At 47.1% G+C, this 23,945-nt stretch overlaps 1 protein-coding gene across 2 annotated transcripts in view; it reads right to left on the minus strand.

Annotated features, from left to right (window-relative positions):
- PFAS (phosphoribosylformylglycinamidine synthase) overlaps positions 1 to 23,945 on the minus strand; it is a 546,904-nt gene that overhangs the window by 398,478 nt on the left and 124,481 nt on the right. For both annotated transcript variants that reach the window (XM_069244293.1, XM_069244295.1), the window contains one exon: positions 13,041 to 13,169. In XM_069244293.1, the coding sequence (XP_069100394.1) occupies positions 13,041 to 13,169 (129 nt within the window). The remainder of the gene's footprint in view (positions 1 to 13,040; positions 13,170 to 23,945) is intronic.

Genomic DNA, 23,945 nt, shown 5'->3' on the forward strand with positions numbered 1-23,945 from the left:
CTCCCTTGCCCAAGTGGAGGTTTCCCCGAGGAAGCCCCCCCCCTTGCCTGCCTGCAGCGCTGAAGAGATCCCTTGATCTCCCATTGACTTACATTGCGAACCCGACGCTTGTTCTAACACTGCACCCGGCCGCCCCCGCGCCGCTGAGGGTGAAATTTCTGTGTGGGCTTGTGTCCCCCCCGGTGCCCTACAAAACCCCCCTGGTCTGCCCTCCGAAGACGCGGGTACTTACCTGCAAGCAGACCGGAACCGGGGCACCCCCTTCTCTCCATTCTAGCCTATGCGTTTTGGGCACCACTTTGAACTCTGCACCTGACCGGCCCTGAGCTGCTGGTGTGGTAACTTTGGGGTTGCTCTGAACCCCCAATGGTGGGCTACCTTGGACCAAGAACTGAACCCTGTAAGTGTCTTACTTACCTGGTAAAACTAACAAAAACTTACCTCCCCCAGGAACTGTGAAAATTGCACTGTGTCCACTTTTGAAATAGCTATTTGTGAATAACTTGAAAAGTATACATGCAATTGAAATGATTCAAAGTTCCTAATGTACTTACCTGCAATACCTTTCAAACAAGATATTACATGTTAAATTTGAACCTGTGATTCTTAAAATAAACTAAGAAAATATATTTTTCTATAACAAAACCTATTGGCTGGATTTGTCTCTGAGTGTGTGTACCTCATTTATTGTCTATGTGTATGTACAACAAATGCTTAACACTACTCCTTGGATAAGCCTACTGCTCGACCACACTACCACAAAATAGAGCATTAGTATTATCTCTTTTTACCACTATTTTACCTCTAAGGGGAACCCTTGGACTCTGTGCATGCTATTCCTTACTTTGAAATAGCACATACAGAGCCAACTTCCTACATTGGTGGATCAGCGGTGGGGTACAAGACTTTGCATTTGCTGGACTACTCAGCCAATACCTGATCACACGACAAATTCCAAAATTGTCATTAGAAATTGATTTTTGCAATTTGAAAAGTTTTCTAAATTCTTAAAAGTCCTGCTAGGGCCTTGTGTTAGTCCCTGTTAGCATTTCTTTTAGAGTTTAAAAGTTTGTTAAAAGTTTGAATTAGATTGTAGAACCAGTTTAGTTTCTTAAAAAGTATTCCAACTTTTAGAAGCATAATGTCTAGTACAGATGTGAATGTGGTGGAACTCGACACCACACCTTACCTCCATCTTAAGATGAGGGAGCTAAGGTCACTCTGTAAAATAAAGAAAATAACAATGGGCCCCAGACCTTCCAAACTACAGCTCCAGGAGCTGTTGGCAGAGTTTGCTAAGGCCAACCCCTCTGAGTATGGCAACACAGAGGATGAAGATAGTGACTTGGAGGGTGATTCCCCCCACCAGTCCTATCTAGGGAGAACAGGGCTTCTCAAGCCCTGACTCCAAAAATAATAGTCAGAGATGCTGGTTCCCTCACAGGAGAGACCAACACCTCTGAAATCACTGAGGATAACTCCAGTGAAGAGGACATCCAGTTAGCCAGGATGGCCAAAAGATTGGCTTTGGAAAGACAGATCCTAGCCATAGAAAGGGAAAGACAAGAGATGGGCCTAGGACCCATCAATGGTGGCAGCAACATAAATAGGGTCAGAGATTCTCCTGACATGTTGAAAATCCCTAAAGGGATTGTAACTAAATATGAAGATGGTGATGACATCACCAAATGGTTCACAGCTTTTGAGAGGGCTTGTGCAACCAGAAAAGTAAACAGATCTCACTGGGGTGCTCTCCTTTGGGAAATGTTCACTGGAAAGTGTAGGGATAGACTCCTCACACTCTCTGGAAAAGATGCAGAATCCTATGACCTCATGAAGGGTACCCTGATTGAGGGCTTTGGATTCTCCACTGAGGAGTATAGAATTAGATTCAGGGGGGCTCAAAAATCCTCGAGCCAGACCTGGGTTGATTATGTTGACTACTCAGTGAAAACACTGGATGGTTGGGTAACTGGAAATGAAGTGTATGACTATGTTGGGCTTTATAATTTGTTTATGAAAGAACACATTTTAAGTAACTGCTTCAATGAAAAGTTGCATCAGTATCTGGTAGACCTAGGTCCAATTTCTCCCCAAGAATTGGGAAAGAAGGCAGACCACTGGGTCAAGACTAGGGTAACCAAAACTTCCACTGGGGGTGACCAAAAGAAAGGGGTTACAAAGCCTCCCCAGGAGAAAGTGGGTGACACTAGAAACAAAGAAAAAGAGTCCCCTGTAGGCCCCCAAAAACCAGACCAGGTGGGTGGGCCCAGAGACACAACCCAAAACAAAGGTGGGTACCAGGGTAAGAGCTGGGATGCCACTAAGGCATGGTGCCATAACTGTAAACAGACAGGGCACCACACCAAGGACACTTCTTGTCCCAAAAACAAACCCCCTAGCAAAATCCCAGGGGTGACCAGTGTAGCCATTGGGGATGACTCCTCAGATGAGGAGGTCTTCATAGCCTTCAACTGGAAAAAGGGCCCAACAGGTGAGTTGGAGATTCCAGAGGGAAGTAGACACTTCCACCACCTACTGGTGAATGGAATCCCAGCCACTGCCCTGAGAGACACTTGTGCCAGTCACACTATTGTGCATGACAGGCTGGTGTTCTCAAACCAGTACATCCCAGGTGAGATGGCCAGAGTAAGAGTTAGCCCAGACAGGGTCACTGATAGGCCTGTGGCTTTGGTGCCCATAGAAGTGGGTGGGACTTTTAGCTGGAGAAGGGTGGTAGTCAGTACAGACCTCCCCCTTGATTGTCTCCTTGGAAATGACTACCCAGAGGTTAGTCAGAGCCCAAGAGAGGAACTGGTCCAGTGCCAGTCCTCTCCCAAGGATTCTGGAGTGCCTGCCTCTGCAGTAAATGCAAGTAGGCCCCAGAAGAAAAAGAAAAAGAAACAGAGTAGGAAAGGTGGACAACCTTTAGCCAAGGTTCCAGCAAGCCAAGGAGATTCTGCTCCAGTAGGGGAGAACTCCAAAAGTGGCTCTGATAAAGTCCAAACTGACCCACAAGAAGTCCTGGCTAGTCAGGCAACTGTTAAGCCTGAGTGGGTGGCTCCTCAGCTAACAGAAGAAAGAGTGGAAGAAGGGTGTTTACTACAAGATGTGGTAACCCCCCACTCTAATACAGCAGACAGGCACCCTGAACCCAAAGAAGCCTGTAACTTAGCCCCTTCCCTTGTAGGTGAAGAGCTAAAGGTGTGGTTCTGGGCACTGATAGCTGTCAGTGGCCTCTGCTGGGTGTTAGCCTTTATGGCTGCACTATCCTTGGCATGGTGGTCTGACCCCATGCCAAATAGCAAGTTAGGCCCCCTGACCCTGTTGGTCATGGTGGGGTTACTCCAGCTCTGGGTAACCTCTTTGGGTAAGCTAGGGGTGACCCTGGCTAAGATAAGATTAGCAGAGGTGGATACCTCTAACCCCAAAATAGAGAGAATGGGTGAAGACATAAAAAGCACAGACAAGAGGCAGTTCAGACTAGGTCCTATCACTGTGGAAGTGGGTCAGTTCCCCAGAGGGAATGACCTGAACAGGAGGATGTAAGGCAGAGTAGGCCCTGCAACAAACCAGCCTATTTCCTCTACTCTTCCTCGCCTGACAGACTAGGAAGACTCTCCCAGCTTTGGCTGAGTCTCCTGGCCTGTGGGCTGGGGGGGGCTTGTGTAAAGAAATGGCTCCCTGTTGCAGTTACCCCCCACTTTTTGCCTGATACTGATGCTGACTTGACTGAGAAGTGTGCTGGGACCCTGCTAACCAGGCCCCAGCACCAGTGTTCTTTCACCTAAAATGTACCATTGTTTCCACAATTGGCACAACCCTGGCACCTAGGTAAGTCCCTTGTAACTGGTACCCCTGGTACCAAGGGCCCTGATGCCAGGGAAGGTCTCTAAGGGCTGCAGCATGTCTTATGCCACCCTAGGGACCCCTCACTCAGCACAGACACACTGCTTGCCAGCTTGTGTGTGCTGATGGGGAGAAAATGACTAAGTCGACATGGCACTCCCCTCAGGGTGCCATGCCAACCTCCCACTGCCTGTGGCATAGGTAAGTCACCCCTCTAGTAGGCCTTACAGCCCTAAGGCAGGGTGCACTATACCACAGGTGAGGGCATATGTGCATGAGCACTATGCCCCTACAGTGTCTAAGCAAAACCTTAGACATTGTAAGTGCAGGGTAGCCATAAGAGTATATGGGCTGGGAGTCTGTCAAAAACGAACTCCACAGCTCCATAATGGCTACACTGAATACTGGGAAGTTTAGTATCAAACTTCTCAGAATAATAAACCCACACTGATGCCAGTGTTGGATTTATTAAAAAATGCACACAGAGGGCATCTTAGAGATACCCCCTGAATTTTACCCAATTGTTCAGTGCAGGACTGACTGGTCTGTGCCAGCCTGCTGCTGAGAGACGAGTGTCTGACCTCATGCGGTGAGAGCCTTTGTGCTCTCTGAGGACAGAAACAAAGCCTGCTCTGGGTGGAGGTGCTTCACACCTCCCCCCTGCAGGAACTGTAACACCTAGCAGTGAGCTTCAAAGGCTCAAGCTTCTTGTTACAATGCCCCAGGGCACTCCAGCTAGTGGAGATGCCCGCCTCCTGGACCCAGCCCCCACTTTTGGCGGCAAGTCCAGGAGAGATAATGAGAAAAACAAGGAGGAGTCACTGGCCAGTCAGGACAGCCCCTAAGGTGTCCTGAGCTGAGGTGCCTCTGACTTTTAGAAATCCTCCATCTTGAAGAAGGAGGATTCCCCCAATAGGGATAGGAATGTGACCCCCCTCCCCTTGGGAGGAGGCACAAAGAGGGTGTACCCACCCTCAGGGCTAGTAGCCATTGGCTACTAACCCCCCAGACCTAAACACGCCCTTAAATTTAGTATTTAAGGGCTTCCCTGAACCTAAGAATTTAGATTCCTGCAACAACAAGAAGAAGAAGGACTGCCTAGCTGAAAACCCCTGCAGAGGAAGACCAGAAGACAACAACTGCCTTGGCTCCAGAAACTCACCGGCCTGTCTCCTGCCTTCCAAAGAACTCTGCTCCTGCGACGCCTTCCAAAGGGACCAGCGACCTCTGCATCCCCTGAGGACTGCCCTGCTTCGACGACGACAAGAAACTCCCGAGGACAGCGGACCTGCTCCAAAAAGACTGCAACTTTATCCAAAGGAGCAGCTTTAAAGAACCCTGCAATCTCCCCGCAAGAAGCGTGAGACCTGCAACACTGCACCCGGCGACCCCGACTCGGCTGGTGGAGAACCAACACCTCAGGGAGGACCCCCGGACTACTCTACGACTGTGAGTACCAAAACCTGTCCCCCCTGAGCCCCCACAGCGCCGCCTGCAGGGGGAATCCAGAGGCTTCCCCTGACCGCGACTCTCTGAAACCTAAGTCCCGACGCCTGGAAAAGACCCTGCACCCGCAGCCCCCAGGACCTGAAGGACCGGACTTTCACTGCAGAAGTGACCCCCAGGAGTCCCTCTCCCTTGCCCAAGTGGAGGTTTCCCCGAGGAAGCCCCCCCCCCTTGCCTGCCTGCAGCGCTGAAGAGATCCCTTGATCTCCCATTGACTTACATTGCGAACCCGACGCTTGTTCTAACACTGCACCCGGCCGCCCCCGCGCCGCTGAGGGTGAAATTTCTGTGTGGGCTTGTGTCCCCCCCGGTGCCCTACAAAACCCCCCTGGTCTGCCCTCCGAAGACGCGGGTACTTACCTGCAAGCAGACCGGAACCGGGGCACCCCCTTCTCTCCATTCTAGCCTATGCGTTTTGGGCACCACTTTGAACTCTGCACCTGACCGGCCCTGAGCTGCTGGTGTGGTAACTTTGGGGTTGCTCTGAACCCCCAACGGTGGGCTACCTTGGACCAAGAACTGAACCCTGTAAGTGTCTTACTTACCTGGTAAAACTAACAAAAACTTACCTCCCCCAGGAACTGTGAAAATTGCACTGTGTCCACTTTTGAAATAGCTATTTGTGAATAACTTGAAAAGTATACATGCAATTGAAATGATTCAAAGTTCCTAATGTACTTACCTGCAATACCTTTCAAACAAGATATTACATGTTAAATTTGAACCTGTGATTCTTAAAATAAACTAAGAAAATATATTTTTCTATAACAAAACCTATTGGCTGGATTTGTCTCTGAGTGTGTGTACCTCATTTATTGTCTATGTGTATGTACAACAAATGCTTAACACTACTCCTTGGATAAGCCTACTGCTCGACCACACTACCACAAAATAGAGCATTAGTATTATCTCTTTTTACCACTATTTTACCTCTAAGGGGAACCCTTGGACTCTGTGCATGCTATTCCTTACTTTGAAATAGCACATACAGAGCCAACTTCCTACAAGAACTTTCTCTTAGCAAAAGGAGTGTGAACACCCAGGGTGTTCCAGGGAACCCAATCATGTGAGCCAGAAAAAAAGTAGTAACTCTGTAAGCACAAGGCATCATGTGTAATAGCTCCTGGAACCTTCAAAGGGAAAGATGCAACTTCAACTATTTCAATGTATAGTGGAACAAACTTTTCTCATGAATCTTCTGGTGCTCAGTGCCAACAGCCTGGCTCAGACAGCCTTTACTTATCCATCAAGGATACGTCGGTGCAGGTGCGGACGAACAACACAACAACCAGGCAGTACTCCAACATACAAGGCGACATGGAGTCTTGTGCCATAAGGCACTACACCTTTGGAAATGCCTATACATCAGGTAATCTCCTTGGTAGCCAATCGTCTGGTGAAGTCACTAAATGCTAGGGCAGACAAACTCAGCATTCTTTGGGATAACAAGGTCATTTGTGGTCTGTCAGAGTGGATTAGGAAATCGCTGACCAGTGGGGGGTGCCCTGGATGGTCCTTTTCGCTACCACAGATAATGTGCACTGCTGAGAGTACCACATGCTGCAATTATCGCCAGGGGCATGCATTCTGCTGCATTAGGTTACACAACTTCTGTACGAGTTTACACTACCGGCTTCCCTACCACAATTGTTTAGGAAAGTTAAGACAGACCAGGCCTAAGTTTTGATGATGATAGCCTGGATAGTCCAGGAGAGGATGGGTCCCCAACTTATTGAGCCTCTGCATTTGCCTTCAGATCCATCTGCCTCTCCAGGAGAACCTTGCGTCTTAACAAGAGGGCAGGGTTCTGCACCCAAATCTCTATGGTCTACACCTCAATGCTTGCCAACAACTGAGCAGTTTTGACTTACCTGTTAAAGTAATGGATATGGCTGTTTTGGCTAGGTGTCCCTTGACTAAATCCATCTATTCAGGGAACTGGAAGACATTTGCGGACAGGTGTAGGATCATCAGTATGATCCCTTGTAAGTAAGCAATATTATTAGATGTTTTGCTATTTGTTTCATCTTTGACCCAGAAAGGTTGTGTGGTAGGCACAGTTAATGATTGTGTGTTGGCCCTCTCATCCTTTCTGTGTTTGCATGACTACCCTTCTTAGTTTAAGTCACCTGTAGTGATGAATTTCTTGAAAGGTATGACCTGCATGTTTCCACATAAGTATTTTGTTATGCCTCAATGAGATGTTTTGTTGGTCCTCAAATATCAGATGTCCATACCGTTTGAGCACATACACAACAGTTTTGTGTTGTTTCACCATCAAGACAGTTTTTTCTAATTGTGATTAGTTTTTGCGTGCCTGGTCAGTGAGCTGCAGGCACAGTCAATGCAACTCTCCTTACTTTCTTTTCTGACAAATTGGTGTTGAGGCCACAGTTTCCTTTCTCCCAAAGGTTGTATGTTATTTCCAAATGGGTCAGTCCATCATCTTCTGGCTTGATTCTCTCTGCCACAGCGCTCAAAAAAGGAAGAGTTGTTTCAGCAGCTTGAACAGTTGACAACCCTCAATTTTTGTATACTGAGTGCACAACCAGCTTCTTATGGACTTTGTAGGTGTGAATGAGAAGGGAGTAAAACGCTGACTTTGTCAAGATGGGTCATACTATTCCTTAAGACAAAATGACACTGCTGACAGGCATTCTGTCTTACACATTGGCCAGGCTGCTACATGGGCTTCTATGTACACATTTAACAAGCACTACTGCCACAGCAATCAGGTCCTCAGCAGGAGCCATTTTGCTTGCTCATTTTTGCAGGATCTTTTGCTACAAGTCCACTACTCAGACAATCCACCTTTTGGGAGGTACTGCTTGGGTATCTATTCTAAAGGAAAGGAATTTGCAATTAGATGCAGTTAAATTCATCATTTCAGAGGAACCACTACTTACCTTAAGTGACTCACTTTCTGGTTGGTGCTCTGCCCCTCCTCACATTCAGTGAAGAGGACTCCTTGATCTATATTTAAAAAGGTCCAGTTAGTTTTAGAATCAGGGTCAACTCAACATTGTCATGACTGATTCCCGTCTGATGGCTTGGAAAAGTTCAAAACAAAACCAACATCAGCATGTAGAGATGGCACCAATGAGACTCCAGGTATTCACTTCGACAATGTCAAGCGGTCACGGAGGCTGATAGTGCCATTTCTCAATGTGTGAAAGCCATTTCTCTGAAAAATCGGAATTTAGTCTGGCACTGAAATGATGCTACAGATGATGAATCTGCAGTTGCATAGAGCATTTATCGAAAGTAAGAAACTTGTTCACCTAAACAACTGTTCTGAAGGACTGCTTCATGGGCCATTTTAGAAGAATGTATTGGCTAAGGAATTTCCCACTCACAAAGGATGGGTGGGTATTTGGTTTTGAACCAAATCATTAAGTTAATAGTTAATATAAAAATAACAACAGGACGAGAAGAGACACAAGAAACTCAGTCAACACTTTCTTACTTGGTCTGAGGTGAAGTCACTAAACTCATTTACCAGCAAATGGGTTGCTTCTGGGGCAATATGAACTACAGACTGGATGGAAAAGTTTACTTCTGTAAGAAAACAAGGTTTCAGTGAAGCCATCATGTTGTTCGGGAACTCGTAATTACCAGTGCCCAGCACATGTATTTAAATGGCTTCCCCTGTGCACTTGTAATATTTAATAATCGACTTGGACATCACAGGGGCATATCTTCTCGTGCAGATACGCCAACACATGTAGTATAGTGCACCCTGCCTTAGGGATCTAAGGCCTGCTGTAGGGGTGACTTACCTACACGGTGTGCAGAGTCTATGGGCATGGCACACAGGAAGTGTGTCATGCTGTGTTTTCACTTTTCTCTGCACCAGATCACACAGCCTGCAATAGCAGTTTGCATGAGTGTGCTTCGGAGTCCCTTACGGTGGCACAATACATGCTGCAGCCCTTATGGACCCTTCTCAGTACCCATGCCCTAGGTATTAGGGGTACCACTTACTGGGGACTTATAGGGGTGCTAAAGGTATTGTCAATTGGGAAACAATTGCAAAGTTTTAGGGAAAGGGATCTGGTACTGGGGCCCTTGTTAGAAGGTATCCAGTGCACTTTGTCAAAATTACATTGTAAGGAAATGCCTCCTTGGCATGGTTGCCCCCTGACTTTTTGCCTTTGCTGATGCTATGTTTACAATTGAAAGTGTGCTGAGGCCTGCTAACCAGGCCCCAGCACCAGTGTTCTTTCCCTAACCTGTACTTTTGTATCCACAATTGGCAGACCCTGGCATCCAGATAAGTCCCTTGTAACTGGTACTTCTAGTACCAAGGGCCCTGATGCCAAGGAAGGTCTCTAAGGGCTGCAGCATGTCTTATGCCACCCTGGAGACCTCTCACTCAGCACAGACACTCTGCTTGCCAGCTTGTATGTGCTAGTGAGGACAAAACGAGTAAGTCGACATGGCACTCCCCTCAGGGTGCCATGCCAGCCTCTCACTGCCTATGCAGTATAGGTAAGACACCCCTCTAGCAGGCCTTACAGCCCTAAGGCAGGGTGCACTATACCATAGGTGAGGGTACCAGTGCATGAGCATGGTACCCCTACAGTGTCTAAACAAAACCTTAGACATTGTAAGTGCAGGGTAGCCATAAGAGTATATGGTCTGGGAGTCTGTCAAACACGAACTCCACAGCACCATAATGGCTACACTGAAAACTGGGAAGTTTGGTATCAAACTTCTCAGCACAATAAATGCACACTGATGCCCGTGTACATTTTATTGTAAAATACACCACAGAGGGCACCTTAGAGGTGCCCCCTGAAACTTAACCGACTGTCTGTGTAGGCTGACTAGTTTTAGCAGCCTGCCACAAACCGAGACATGTTGCTGGCCCCATGGGGAGAGTGCCTTTGTCACTCTGAGGCCAGTAACAAAGCCTGCACTGGGTGGAGATGCTAACACCTCCCCCAGGCAGGAATTGTCACACCTGGCGGTGAGCCTCAAAGGCTCACCTCCTTTGTGCCAACCCAGCAGGACACTCCAGCTAGTGGAGTTGCCCGCCCCCTCCGGCCAGGCCCCACTTTTGGCGGCAAGGCCGGAGAAAATAATGAGAAAAACAAGGAGGAGTCACTGGCCAGTCAGGACAGCCCCTAAGGTGTCCTGAGCTGAAGTGACTCTAACTTTTAGAAATCCTCCATCTTGCAGATGGAGGATTCCCCCTATAGGGTTAGGATTGTGACCCCCTCCCCTTGGGAGGAGGCACAAAGAGGGTGTACCCACCCTCAGGGCTAGTAGCCATTGGCTACTAACCCCCCAGACCTAAACACGCCCTTAAATTTAGTATTTAAGGGCTACCCTGAACCCTAGAAAATTAGATTCCTGCAACTACAAGAAGAAGGACTGCCTAGCTGAAAACCCCTGCAGAGGAAGACCAGAAGACGACAACTGCCTTGGCTCCAGAAACTCACCGGCCTGTCTCCTGCCTTCCAAAGAACTCTGCTCCAGCGACGCCTTCCAAGGGACCAGCGACCTCTGACTCCTCTGAGGACTGCCCTGCTTCGAAAAAGACAAGAAACTCCCGAGGACAGCGGACCTGCTCCAAAAAGACTGCAACTTCGTTTCAAGGAGCAGCTTTAAAGACCCTGCAATCTCCCCGCAAGAAGCGTGAGACTTGCAACACTGCACCCGGCGACCCCGACTCGGCTGGTGGAGAACCAACACCTCAGGGAGGACCCCCGGACTACTCTCCGACTGTGAGTACCAAAACCTGTCCCCCCTGAGCCCCCACAGCGCCGCCTGCAGAGGGAATCCCGAGGCTTCCCCTGACCGCGACTCTTTGAACCTAAAGTCCCGACGCCTGGGAGAGACCCTGCACCCGCAGCCCCCAGGACCTGAAGGACCGGACTTTCACTGGAGAAGTGACCCCCAGGAGTCCCTCTCCCTTGCCCAAGTGGAGGTTTCCCCGAGGAATCCCCCCCTTGCCTGCCTGCAGCGCTGAAGAGATCCCGAGATCTCTCATAGACTAACATTACAAACCCGACGCTTGTTTCTACACTGCACCCGGCCGCCCCCGCGCTGCTGAGGGTGAAATTTCTGTGTGGACTTGTGTCCCCCCCGGTGCCCTACAAAACCCCCCTGGTCTGCCCTCCGAAGACGCGGGTACTTACCTGCAAGCAGACCGGAACCGGGGCACCCCCTTCTCTCCATTCTAGCCTATGCGTTTTGGGCACCACTTTTGAACTCTGCACCTGACCGGCCCTGAGCTGCTGGTGTGGTGACTTTGGGGTTGCTCTGAACCCCCAACGGTGGGCTACCTTGGACCAAGAACTGAACCCTGTAAGTGTCTTACTTACCTGGTAAAACTAACAAAAACTTACCTCCCCCAGGAACTGTGAAAATTGCACTAAGTGTCCACTTTTAAAGTAGCTATTTGTGAATAACTTGAAAAGTATACATGCAATTGAAATGATTCAAAGTTCCTAATGTACTTACCTGCAATACCTTTCAAACAAGATATTACATGTTAAATTTGAACCTGTGGTTCTTAAAATAAACTAAGAAAAGATATTTTTCTATAACAAAACCTATTGGCTGGATTTGTCTCTGAGTGTGTGTACCTCATTTATTGTCTATGTGTATGTACAACAAATGCTTAACATTACTCCTTGGATAAGCCTACTGCTCGACCACACTACCACAAAATAGAGCATTAGTATTATCTATTTTTACCGCTATTTTACCTCTAAGGGGAACCCTTGGACTCTGTGCATGCTATTCCTTACTTTGAAATAGCACATACAGAGCCAACTTCCTACATACATCAAATACCAGGAATAAAGTTGGGGTGACCATGTTAAAAAGTGTCACTTTCCAACACCCATACAAATTCAACACAGTCTGAAAAAATAATCCCTTGCCCTTTCTTTCAAGAAGGGCAGCGCACCTCATTACCCACACATGTGAGGGATAGTGAGGAGCAAGGACTGGAAGAACACAGTGACTGACATGAGAATATTTCCAATCCCACTTCTTAACCATAGGCAAGGTATCATAAAGGGGATGAGAGAAAGACAAGGCTGAAGCAGAGCTGTGGATGGACGACTGCCAGAAAAAAAGTAAGTTTTTTAAGCCTTGGGGAACTTTCTGTGAGGCTTTTAGGTTAATCCGGTCCAAACATGTTTTTACTATGGGGAATTCTCTTCAGCAAGATGACACCACTTTCTATCCATCTCTGATATGAGGACTTTTTCCATGGTGATACCGTTTTATTATGGTGTGATCCTCTACAAATCACGAAGTTTGATCTTCTGATCATGCATCATATTACAACTATCAGTGTTCCCAAATGCCAGAATCACAGGTGTAAAGATGTCTGCGAGCTCTGCAGACTAACCTGCCAAGAACAGATTGCCTCATCCAGTCACAGTAAAGTGTACACAGTGATAGAATCTGAACCTCAAGATAGATTCTCTCATATTAATGTTAGAGTGTTCTAGATACCTATAACATATGAAAATTTATCATCACTGTAGAAGTGTCTTGTCAAAGCCATGACGTGAAGAGGAGGTTCTATTACAGTGTTATTTAATGAACTTGTCTAGAAAGTGAGACGCATTACCCTTACATGCCCTCACCTGTGACAGGAGCCTACTACAAACCATGCCAATGCATCCTGACTCAGATATACAGAGTTGGCCTTAACTTACCTGGCTCTGGTTGCTCTTTCTTAGTGTGAATGGCTTCCATGGATCCAATGCCTCCACTGAACATAATGGGCTTAATCCACTCTCGCCTCTCGCCACTTGGCAGACACATCCCAAAGGAACGGGCAAACCCTGTAAGGCAAAATGCAGTACATTCAATAGTTTCTGTGCCTCACTCCAGGGCAGGCGCACTCTTGTAGTTCTAAGAACAATGCACACTTGCGAGCCAGAGGAATGAAAGTATTAAGTTTTCTAACATTCTCACCCACCAGCACAAGTCTTACATACTCATTCAGACCAATCACATATCACTAAGTACAGGAGGAACCACTTATCACAAAACTACTCCATAACCACAGTTATTTAATGGACTCACCTGCAAACAAACCACCTCCACTACAATCCCTACTCATAAGCACAAGTACCTTCACTTAGACCTCATCAACAAGCAAGGACTATCCAGTATTGTGACATTAATCAGACAATCCTCTTTCTCTTTCAAGAGATTATTTTGCCCAAAATCACATTTTACATGTAAAGCATTTAAGTCAGTTAGAAACAAACTGAACATTGGAAACATGACTTGCATTGAGGCAATTCAAATAATGGTGACTTTGTAACATGATCATTACACAAGTGCAAGAAATCTATTCTGTTTCACTACTCCTAAATATGAAAGTTTTTTTTAGGTCCTACCCAATTAGGAGTGACAAGTCCTAGTATGTTGTGGGAAAAGCTGGCCAGGTCTGCCCTATTTGCTTTTTTTTTCCTGCCTTACATTCATTCCACTCTACCATCAGTAGGGTACTCAATCTGCAAGTCTCCTGAACACTGTGTTCAAGGTTAGAAACTAGGCTTTATCAGTTGAAAGGTGCACCCTATGTGTACCACCGTCCATATCGGAGGGTGATTAGTACCCGCTTTATCCCAGGCTACAGGGTTAAATTGGTGGAATAATATTTAGGACACAGACCTATTTACCAACACCCATGTAAGCAATGAACTAAAATGTGCTGAAGGTGAGAAATCTGCAGTGTGCCATAAAGATGGGTCCTTGCCTTCACTAGTATCCATCCATGAGTTTGCATAAAATGTGAAACGAGATTGCATACAGGATGACATGTTCGTTAAAAATAACACATGGTTGAGCAAGTAATGGTTTTCTCTCTACAGACTGACTTTATCTGTGTAGACCTAATAATTTCCCTGTCCGCACATGATAATTTTCCTGTCCTTTGCTCTCTGAATGCTCACCTCAAACTGAAGCTGGTTGATAGGCTAGGGAGAATCGATATTAATTAAATGCTAAACCAGCACCCAACCCCCATCACTAGATTGAACCCCACCAGGACCCACCTATTATTTTGAGCTTTGAATATCAGGGTTCACAGGCCATAATCTAAGCATCATTTTGACTGGTACTACTGAATCTCAGCTTGCCTGATTGTAAAGTACATAATAGACCACATTAAAACTTTAAGATGCTCTATGAATGCTTATGAATGACACTCACTTTTTGTTTGGCTGGCTGTACACATTGCCTCTAAATAGAGATAAATACTGGCCTTATAGGCCAGGTGCTGTCTACTAGTTTGGGTTTCTTGAAGGAGACTTTGGTTGTATGAGAGGTGATATAGTTTGGGAAGGGACTTGTCTGCTGTGGTCTCCCAAGGGCTGTGAACAAGCTGTTTTGCTACCACTGGGCATGGAAGTAGAAGAAAGGTGAACTGGCCAGGTAAGTGACAGAATTAGGCCCCTAAACAGAAGACAAATAGCAAATCTGAATGAAAATATGCTAAGAGTTCATCACAGGGAGAGCGCACCCAGGAGATACAAAGACCTTGCAGCAAACGTGCAAAACTGTTAAACAAGCAACCAATTTTTCAGAGGTCGCTGAGCTTCACAGAAAATTTCCAGCCATGCAATACTGGTCAGACTGCACTGGTGCTGATCAAACTGGCACACCCAGGGAGCCTACAATGTCTATCTGCCTCAGTGATCTACAGGTCATTTCTCATCCCATGTGATGAGGTTGTAGAAAGTTGGTAATGTGTGTCCATCCTGATTCCAGGCTAATTGGAATCAAGTCACTAGCCCTAAGGTTCCCATGTATTAGCACTGCACGTCATGACTAGCTCCAAACTCTAAATCTCAGCTTCCACTGGTTGCCGGGGCATACAGTGGGCCAAGTGGATATTGCATCAACTTTAACTCTTGATCACAACTAGCTCAGGGCAGGGGGTGGCTACTGCCAGGTCTGGGTGAAGCCGGGGTCACATATCAAAGGCAGCTGTCCCTGGTATTGGTAAGCAGATTTACTAGCCACATGTTAGCAGAGGTGATAAAACCTCCTGCCAGAGCAGGCATTGTTTATGACATCAGATTCACCATGCTGCTGAACTACCAGCCAAAGCATTTAACCTGATTAAATCAGGGCTGCAGATCCTTAACTTTAATAAAGGACCACGCCAACAAGTTTTAAAAAGGACTTTAAACACTTGGCTCATTTTCATGGAACGATCTAAGACCTTCCTGTGGGCATTAGATGGCAAAGTAAAAAAAAGTGGTATTATTAACGAAACAAATTGGTATAGTTTTATTGTTAACACAACTACGATGTGTCTGAGTACAATCAAATAGGGGTGCTTCCTATTTCAGTATTCTGTCCTGATGATGACCCGTCTGAATTAATTTCTTTGATTGGGGTCGAAACGTCGACATTGTATTAGAAATTGTGGATTTACTTTAGAAAAATTCAGCAGGTTCACAGCACCTATGGTTATAGGTGCTTATTTGAGACATCATGCTTTTAAGCAGTCTGGTTTTAGTTTTCATGTAAATAGCACTTCAACACTTATACTAACACATAATTAACTCACACTGCACCGTTATACAGGAGCACCTCAATTACTTTACTTTAAATTGTTGAATTTAAGTTTCTAATAAATGTGATATATTACTCAGAAACTTCATCAGTACAGAAAGTTCTTTATGGTACAACCACTGTCCTGGAGGTTAATTCATATACTTCCCCAGTGGGACCAAAACATTTCTTGTTATATTATTCACTTACCCCGGTCCCAGGGTACTGGGTTGCCCCATCTTTGCAAAATCACATATCAAAGGCAGCAGGGACTTCGAAATCCCTGGCCTTGGTATGCAGACTCACTAGCCATATTGCTGGAGGAGGTGATAACACATTCCTCCAGAGGAGACATTGTTTCTGGCCTCTGAGAGCACAGGCTCACACCCTAAGTGGTGTCAGAAACATGTCTGTGGTGGCAGGCCGGTCAAATCCAGTCAGCCAGCACACTAGAGTACCAGTAGGTTTTAGAGGGCACCTCTAAGGGTGCATCTTATAACAAATCCAAGACTGGCATCAGTATGGATGTATTAAGACGAGGAGTTTGATACTGTTAGAAATGGGGTCTCTGGTTGGCAGCCAGTTTGTATCCTGTCCAAGTAGGGACCCTCACTCTAGTTAGGGTAAGGGAGAAACACAGCTCAGATAACCCCTACTCACACCCTTAGTGGCTTGGCACAAGCAGTCAAGCTTATCTCAGAGGCAATGTGTAAAGTATTTGCACAAACACACAGAATCATAGTGAAAAGACCACAAGAGGACTTCACACTAGTTTAGAAAAATATCCAATATTTATCTAAATCGAACAAGACCAAAACGACAAACATCCAACATACACAAGTAAAGATGTTAATTTTATAAGATTAAATCCCAATAAAAACACTTAGCAACACAATAGCTCCAACTCGGGCTATCAGAACGTCGTTGGCTGAGTCGTTCCTAAAAGACAGATGCCACTCACGTGGAGGGCGCCGCTGGTCACAGAGTCACACGGACCCCCCAGGTACAGTACCTTTGGTAACAAGAGAAACAAGCTGGTGCATGGAGTCGGGGAGGTGAGCAGTTGCTGGATCCGGCGTGGCATCGGTTCCATACTACAGAGCATAGGAGGTGATGCGGCGTTGGTGCGAGGCATTGGTTCCTGAAGATCCGGCGGGGTCGATGAATCCGGCGGGTCAAGACCCAGTGGGATGACCTCTCTCAGGTTCACAGTCATGCCACAGAGCTACAGGCGCTGCAATGGAGTTGGGTGTTACAGACGTCAGTGACACAGCATTCGTGACTCACAGTGTTGTGGGACTTCAGCCAGGCTGCATCGGTCGGGGTCGTTGCACTCCATCGGGGACAACGGATTCGAGTTGCTTGCAGCGGCGCCGGTTCTGGAGTCGGTGTGCCTGTTTTTTCTTGGTTTCAAGCCAACTTTCACTCTCAAGGTCCCACAAAAAGGATTGGAATCACTTTGCAAGTCAGGGTCATCAGCAGGAGTAACCAGGTGCTGGCAGATGAAGTCTTTGATGGCCCTGAGACTTCAGAACAGAGGGCAAGCTCAGTCCAAGCCCTTGGAGAAACTTCACAAGCAGGATTTCAGAAAGCAAAGTCCAGTTCTTTCCCTCTTAAGGCAGAAGCAGCAGCAGGCAAGCACAGCAAAGCAAGTGGCAGGTCCTCTTCAAGCATCAAGCTCTTTGCCTTGGCAGAAGTTCCTCTGGATCCAGAAGTAATCTAAAAGTGTGGTGCCAGCAGTCCAATACTTACACTCATTTCTGCCCTGGAAGTAGGCAAACTTCAAAGGAAAATCTCTGTAGCGCACAATACCCTGCCTCTTCCATGCCTTGTCCAGCACACACATCAGGGGGTTGGAGACTGTATTTTGAGGGGACAGGCACAGCAGGTGACAGCTCCTCCCTCCCACTCCAGCCCATGAAGACAGGATATGCAGAACACACCTCAGCTCCCTTTGTGTCACTGTCTAGAGGGAATTCACAAACAGCCCAACTGTCAAGTCTGACCCAGATGTGCATTCAGCAGCCATGCCGAGGCACAGAATGGTTAAGCAAGAAACTGCCCACTTTCTAAAAGTGGCATTTTCAACCAGACAATCTAAAACCCAACTTTACCAAAACATGTATTTTAAAATTGTGAGTTCAGAGACCCCAAACTCCAGGCCGCTAGCTGCTCCCAATCGGAAACTGCACTTAAGATATTGAAAGGCAATCCCCATGTCAACCACTGACAGCGAATAGGTCTTGCAATAGTGAAAACCTAATATGGCAGTATTTCACTATCAGGACATGTAAAACACAACAGTACATGTCCTACCTTTTAAATACACTGCACCCTGCCTGTGGGGCTACCTGTGGCCTACCGTAAGGGTGACTTACAGGTAGTAAAAAAATAAATTAAAAAAAAGCAGCTTTGGGCCTGGCAAGTGGGTACACTTGGCAGGTCGAATTGGCAGTTCAAGACTGCACACACGACGACACTGCAGTGGCAGGTCTGAGACATGTTTATAGGACTACTCATGTGTGTGGCACAACCAGTGCTGCAGGCCCACTAGTAGCATTTGATTTACAGGCCTTGGGAACCTCTGGTGAACTTTACTAGAAACTTGCCAGTGAATCAAATATGCCAATCATGGATAAACCAATCACCAATACAACTCAGACAGAGAGGATATGCACTTTAGCACTGGCTAGCAGTGATAAAGTGCCCAGAGTCCTAATGCCAACTTAAACAGGTCAGAAAAAAATGGGAGGAAGGAGGCTCAACAGATCCCAAACACCATAGGTTTCAGTGAAGCCATTCTGTGGCTGGGTAACTTGTGTTGACCAGTGCCCAATCCATATCTTAATATGGCTTCCCTGTTCACTTGTAATGTCTAAGTAATTGAACTAGATATCACAGGGGCATATCTGCTTATGCAGATCTGTTCTCTCATCAAACATCCTGCACCCTGCCTTAGGGCTTTAAGGCATGCTATAGGGGTGACTTACATATATCAGATGCAGTGACTTGAAAATGGCACACAATGAGCGTGCCAAGTTGTGTTTCCACTCATTGCTTGCACCATCACACACAGTTAGCCATAGTAAGCTGTGTGCATTTTTTAAGGGGGTGGGGACCTTAGGGTGGCAATACACATGCTACAGCCCTTAGGGATCCTCTTCAGATCCCAGGCCCTACATACCAAGGGTACCATTTTAAAGGGACTTACAGAAGTACTACAGTGGGTGCCAGTTGTACACAATTAAACCTTTTACCTTGTTTAAGGAAAAGAGCACTTGGGACTCATTTAGTAGGAACCCTATGCACCTCAGTCAGAAAACCCCAGTACCAGGGGCAAAAAGGCAGGGGTGCAAAAAGGGCACTTTCCTACACAACCCCCTCCAACCCAGACGAAAGGGAATAAGTCTAACCTTTCCCAAGAGTCTTCACTGTGCAAGTGAAAAAACCTAGAAAGTCCATCTGCACAGGCATGGTGAGTCCTAGGTCTGTGTTCCATTGTCAAGTCAATACCCTGAATAGAGAAGGACCACCGCAACTGAGATTTTCCCTCTTTATTTGAATCACCCACCTGAGAGGCCAGTGGTCAGTTTGAACAATGAAGTGAGTATCAAAAGGTATGGTCTCAGCTTCCTGGTGTCAAACCAATTTGCCAGTACCCCGATGTTAAATCTAAAGCACCGAGATATCTGGCTGCACCCAGCCTCTCAATAAGTTAATCTGTCCTTGGAATGGGGTGGGCATCTGTTTTGGTGACAGCATTGAGGCCTCTGTAGTCTACACAAAACCTCAGCTCTGGTTTACCTTCCTTGGAATTAGATTTGAGGACTAAGGCCACTTGGCTGGCCCAGGGACTTTCAGAGGACTCAATCAACATTAGTTCCAGTGTCTTGCTTACTTCAGCTCTGATGCTTTCCATGACTTGATCAGACTGTCTGTAGAATTTGTTTTGGACAGGCAAGGTGTTGTGTCTCCAGTGTCCACATCATGGGAATATAAGGTAGTCTCACTAGGGACCATACTGCCTCAGGAATTGCCTACTGCCAGTCTGCGGTTGGGCTGTGAGGGGGGTCCAAGAAGACTACTTCCTCTACAGACTCATCTGCAGGGTTGTGGAAGAGGAGGTCAGGGAGAGGCACACTCTTCTTCCTGACCATCAGCATAGTCACATCAGTCCTCATGGTAGGGTTTAATGCGGTTCACATGGATCACCCTCTGAGGATTCCTCGGACTGCCAAGCTCCACCAGATTAGTGACCTCACCTTTCCACTCAAGGATAGGGTAGAGTCCACTCCCATTGTCCTGGAGGGCCATGTGAGTAACAGACTCCAACGCCCATACTTTTTTCCCTGTTTGGTACTCCACCAGTGCAGCCTTTTGGTCAAATCATTGCTTCTGGAGCTTCTGGCTGGCCTCAGGTTTTTTATTTGCTTTTTCCATGTACTCAGCCATTCTGGAGCAAAAGTGAAGCACATACTCCACAAAGTCTTATTTGGGCTGTTTGAGGGGCATCTCCCAGCCTTCTCTCACTAGACTCATTGGTCCCCTAACAGGATGGCCAAACAAAGGTTCAAAAGGATTAAACCCCACTCCCTTCTGTGGCAACACTTTAGGGGCAATAAGCAGGCATAGCAAAAGTACATCCTATCTACTTCTGAGTTTTTCCTGGAGTCCTATGATCATACCTTTCATTGTTATGTTGAATCTCTCAACTAGACCATTTATTTGTGGGTGGTATGGGCTTGTGAACTTATCAGTCACAAAACATTCCTTCAACACTGCTTGTAGGTAAGCAGACATGAAGTTCCTACCTCTGTCTGAAATTACCTCCATTGGGAAACCCACTTTAGTAAAGATACTGATGAGTGCTCTGGCAACAGCAGGGGCAGTGGCAGTCTTAAGAGGAATTGCCTCAGTGTACCAGGTGGCATGTGCAGGAAAGTGCCCTTTTTGGCATGGTTACACCCCCATTTTTTGACTGATATTGATGCTAACTTGACTGAGTGTCTGCTGGAATCCTCCTAACCATGCCCCAGCACCACTGTTCTTCCCCTAAACTGTACCATTGTTTTCACAACTGACACACAGCTAAGTCCCTTGTAACAGGTACCAGTGGTACCAAGGGTTCTGTGACCAGGGAGGGCCCCTAAGGGCTGCAGCACGTAATGTGCCACCCTAAGAGATCCCTCATCAAACACATACACACTGCCATTTCAGATTGTGTGTGCTGGTGAGGAGAAAAAGTTAAAGTCGACATGGCACCCCTCCCAGGGTGCAACATCCACAAAGTACTGCCTGTGACATAGGTAAGTCAACCCTCTAGCAGGACTTACAGCCCTAAGGCAGGGTGCACCATACCACAGATGAGGGCAGAGCTGCATGAGCAATATGCCCCTACAGTATCTAAGCCCAATCCTAGACATTGTAAGTGCAGTGTGACCATGGTAAGCACGTGGGCTGGGAGTTTGTCATTAAGAACTCCACAGCTCCATGATGGACTCACTTAAGACTGGGAAGCTTGGTATCAAACATCTCAGCACAATAAAACCACATTGATGCCAGTGTTGGATTTATTGTAAAATGCACACAGAGGGGACATTAGAGATGCCTCCTGTATTTCACCCAACCCTCTGGTGTAGGGCTGACTGGTCTGTGCCAGCCTGCCACTAACAGACAGGTTTCTGACCACAAGGGGTGAGAGCCTTTGTGCTCTCTGGAGTCAGGAACAAAGCCTGCTCTGTGTGTCGGATGGGAAAATTAGGTAAAATAAGGAAGAATGACCTCTACAGCTAGGACCACCCCTAGGGTGTCCAGAGCTTAAGTAATTCCCCTCCTTAAAGAATCCTCCATCTTGTTTTGGAGGACAGTGACCATTAAGTATAGGAATGTGCCTCCTCCCCAAAAGGGAGTGGGCACAGGAAGGGAGTAGCCACCCTAAGGGACAGTAGCTATTGGCTACTGCCCTCTGACCCATGTAACGCCTCTAAATCTGGTATTTAGGGGCACCCTCTGAACCTTGCTCACCAGATTCCTGGCAACTTCAAGAAAGAAGAAGGACTGAAGAGCCAACCCCAGCAGTGGAGACTCCAGACTACAACTGACTTGGGCCCCAGCCCCACTGGCCGGTCTGCAGCTTCAAGACTCCTGGTACCAAAAGGCAACGCATCCTGCTGGAAAAGCAACCTCTACAAACTCCAGAGGACTGCCTGCCCACAAGAGGACCAAGAACTCCAGAGGACAGAGTCCCTGTCCAGAAGAAACCCTCCAAAAGGACCAAGAACTGACCCCGGATCCGTGAGCCCTGTCCTCTCCGCAACCAATGCCCACTGGCGGAGTCCAGGGAAGGTCCCCAGGCAATACCGACCTATAGTCCACCCTGGGTTGATCCCTCCTGGCTAACAAGATGACACCTGTAGCCTAAATCCAGAGGAGCCCCTTGACCGCGACCAGGTTCGATAAAGATTCTCAATGCCCAAAGGTACTCTTGCACCAGCAGCTCCCTGGCCTTGGGAAATCAAACCTATGGTCCAGCAACGCCCGGCGAGCACCTCTCCTACTTGTTCATCCTTTGGTTTTCTGGAACCGACCCCCTGAACCCAGCCTGCAGCATCTATGTGACCCGAGGGTTCCCCCATAGAAAACCACTGGGCACCCAAAGCTGTGTTTGCACCAAGCTGCCCATGTGCCACTGAGGGTGTATGTTGTGTGCTGACCTTTACCACCTACCCACTTCCCCCAACTTAACTGCTCGACCACACTACCACAAAAGAAAGTTAAGGAAATGCCTCCTTGTCATGGTTACCCCCTAACTTTTTGCCTTTGCTGATGCTAAATTTTGATTGAAAGTGTGCTGGGACCCTGCTAACCAGGCCCCAGCACCAGTGTTCTTTCCCTAAACTGTATCTTTGTCTCCACAATTGGCACAGCCCTGGCACTCAGATAAGTCCTTTGTAACTGGTACCCCTGGTACCAAGGGCCCTGATGCCAGGGAAGGTCTCTAAGGGCTGCAGCATGTCTTATGCCACCCTAGGGACCCCCACTCAGCACATGCACACTGCCTCACAGCTTGTGTGCTGTTGGGGGATAAAAAAACGAAGTCGACATGGCACTCCCCACAGAGTGTCATGCCAACCTCACACTGCCTATGGTACAGATAAGTCACTCCTCTAGCAGGCCTTACAGCCCTAAGGCAGGGTGCACTATACCACAGGTGAGGGCATATGTGCATGAGCACTATTGCCACAGTGTCCTTTCCTCGGGATCTGCACGCCGCTGAACAAAAGGCCCACCTTCCGGCGTCATCAACTCAGGAAGCTATTACAGCACAGAGTTATGGTGAAGCCAGTGAACAGCAGGGAGAGAGATCTGAAAAGGAAATATTGTTAAGCTTGTATGTATATACTTGTTCATAACAGCCTTAACATTCAATTATACACTGAGACAAAGGGGTCTCCGTCGATGCAAGTGTTGAGACCCTTAAGGAATAGACAAAGGCGTCTCCGTGGATGCAAGTGTTGAGACCCTTATGGAATAGACAAAGGCGTCTCCGTGGGTCCAACAGTTGAGACCCTTATGGAATAAACAAATGCGTCTCCGTGGATGCAAGAGTTGAGACCCTTATGGAATAGACAAAGGCGTCTCCGTGGGTGCAAGAGTTGAGACCCTTATGGAATAGACAAAGGGGTCTCTGAGGGTGTAAAGAGTAGAGACCCTTATGGATTAGACAAAGGAGTCTCCGTGGATGCAAGTGTTGGTAGAATCATGATACTTCAGGATGTCATGAGCGTTAAACAAAACTCGGCATGGCCCTTCTCTGAATCAAGGAACAAGAACAATTAGTAAAATCAAGATACTTCAGGATGTCATGAGCATTAAACAAAACTGGGAGTGGCCCTTCTCTGAATCATGGAACAAGAACGAACTGAGACCTCTGAACCTTGAGAAGGCAAGAGCTTGGACCATGAACATACTCTGAACATCAATCATGCAACTACTATGCATTCATAAACATAAAACGTTTGGTCTCAGTCTAGAAATTCGCAAAG

Source organism: Pleurodeles waltl, chromosome 7 (assembly GCF_031143425.1).
Source record: "Pleurodeles waltl isolate 20211129_DDA chromosome 7, aPleWal1.hap1.20221129, whole genome shotgun sequence".
NCBI lineage: Eukaryota > Metazoa > Chordata > Amphibia > Caudata > Salamandridae > Pleurodeles > Pleurodeles waltl.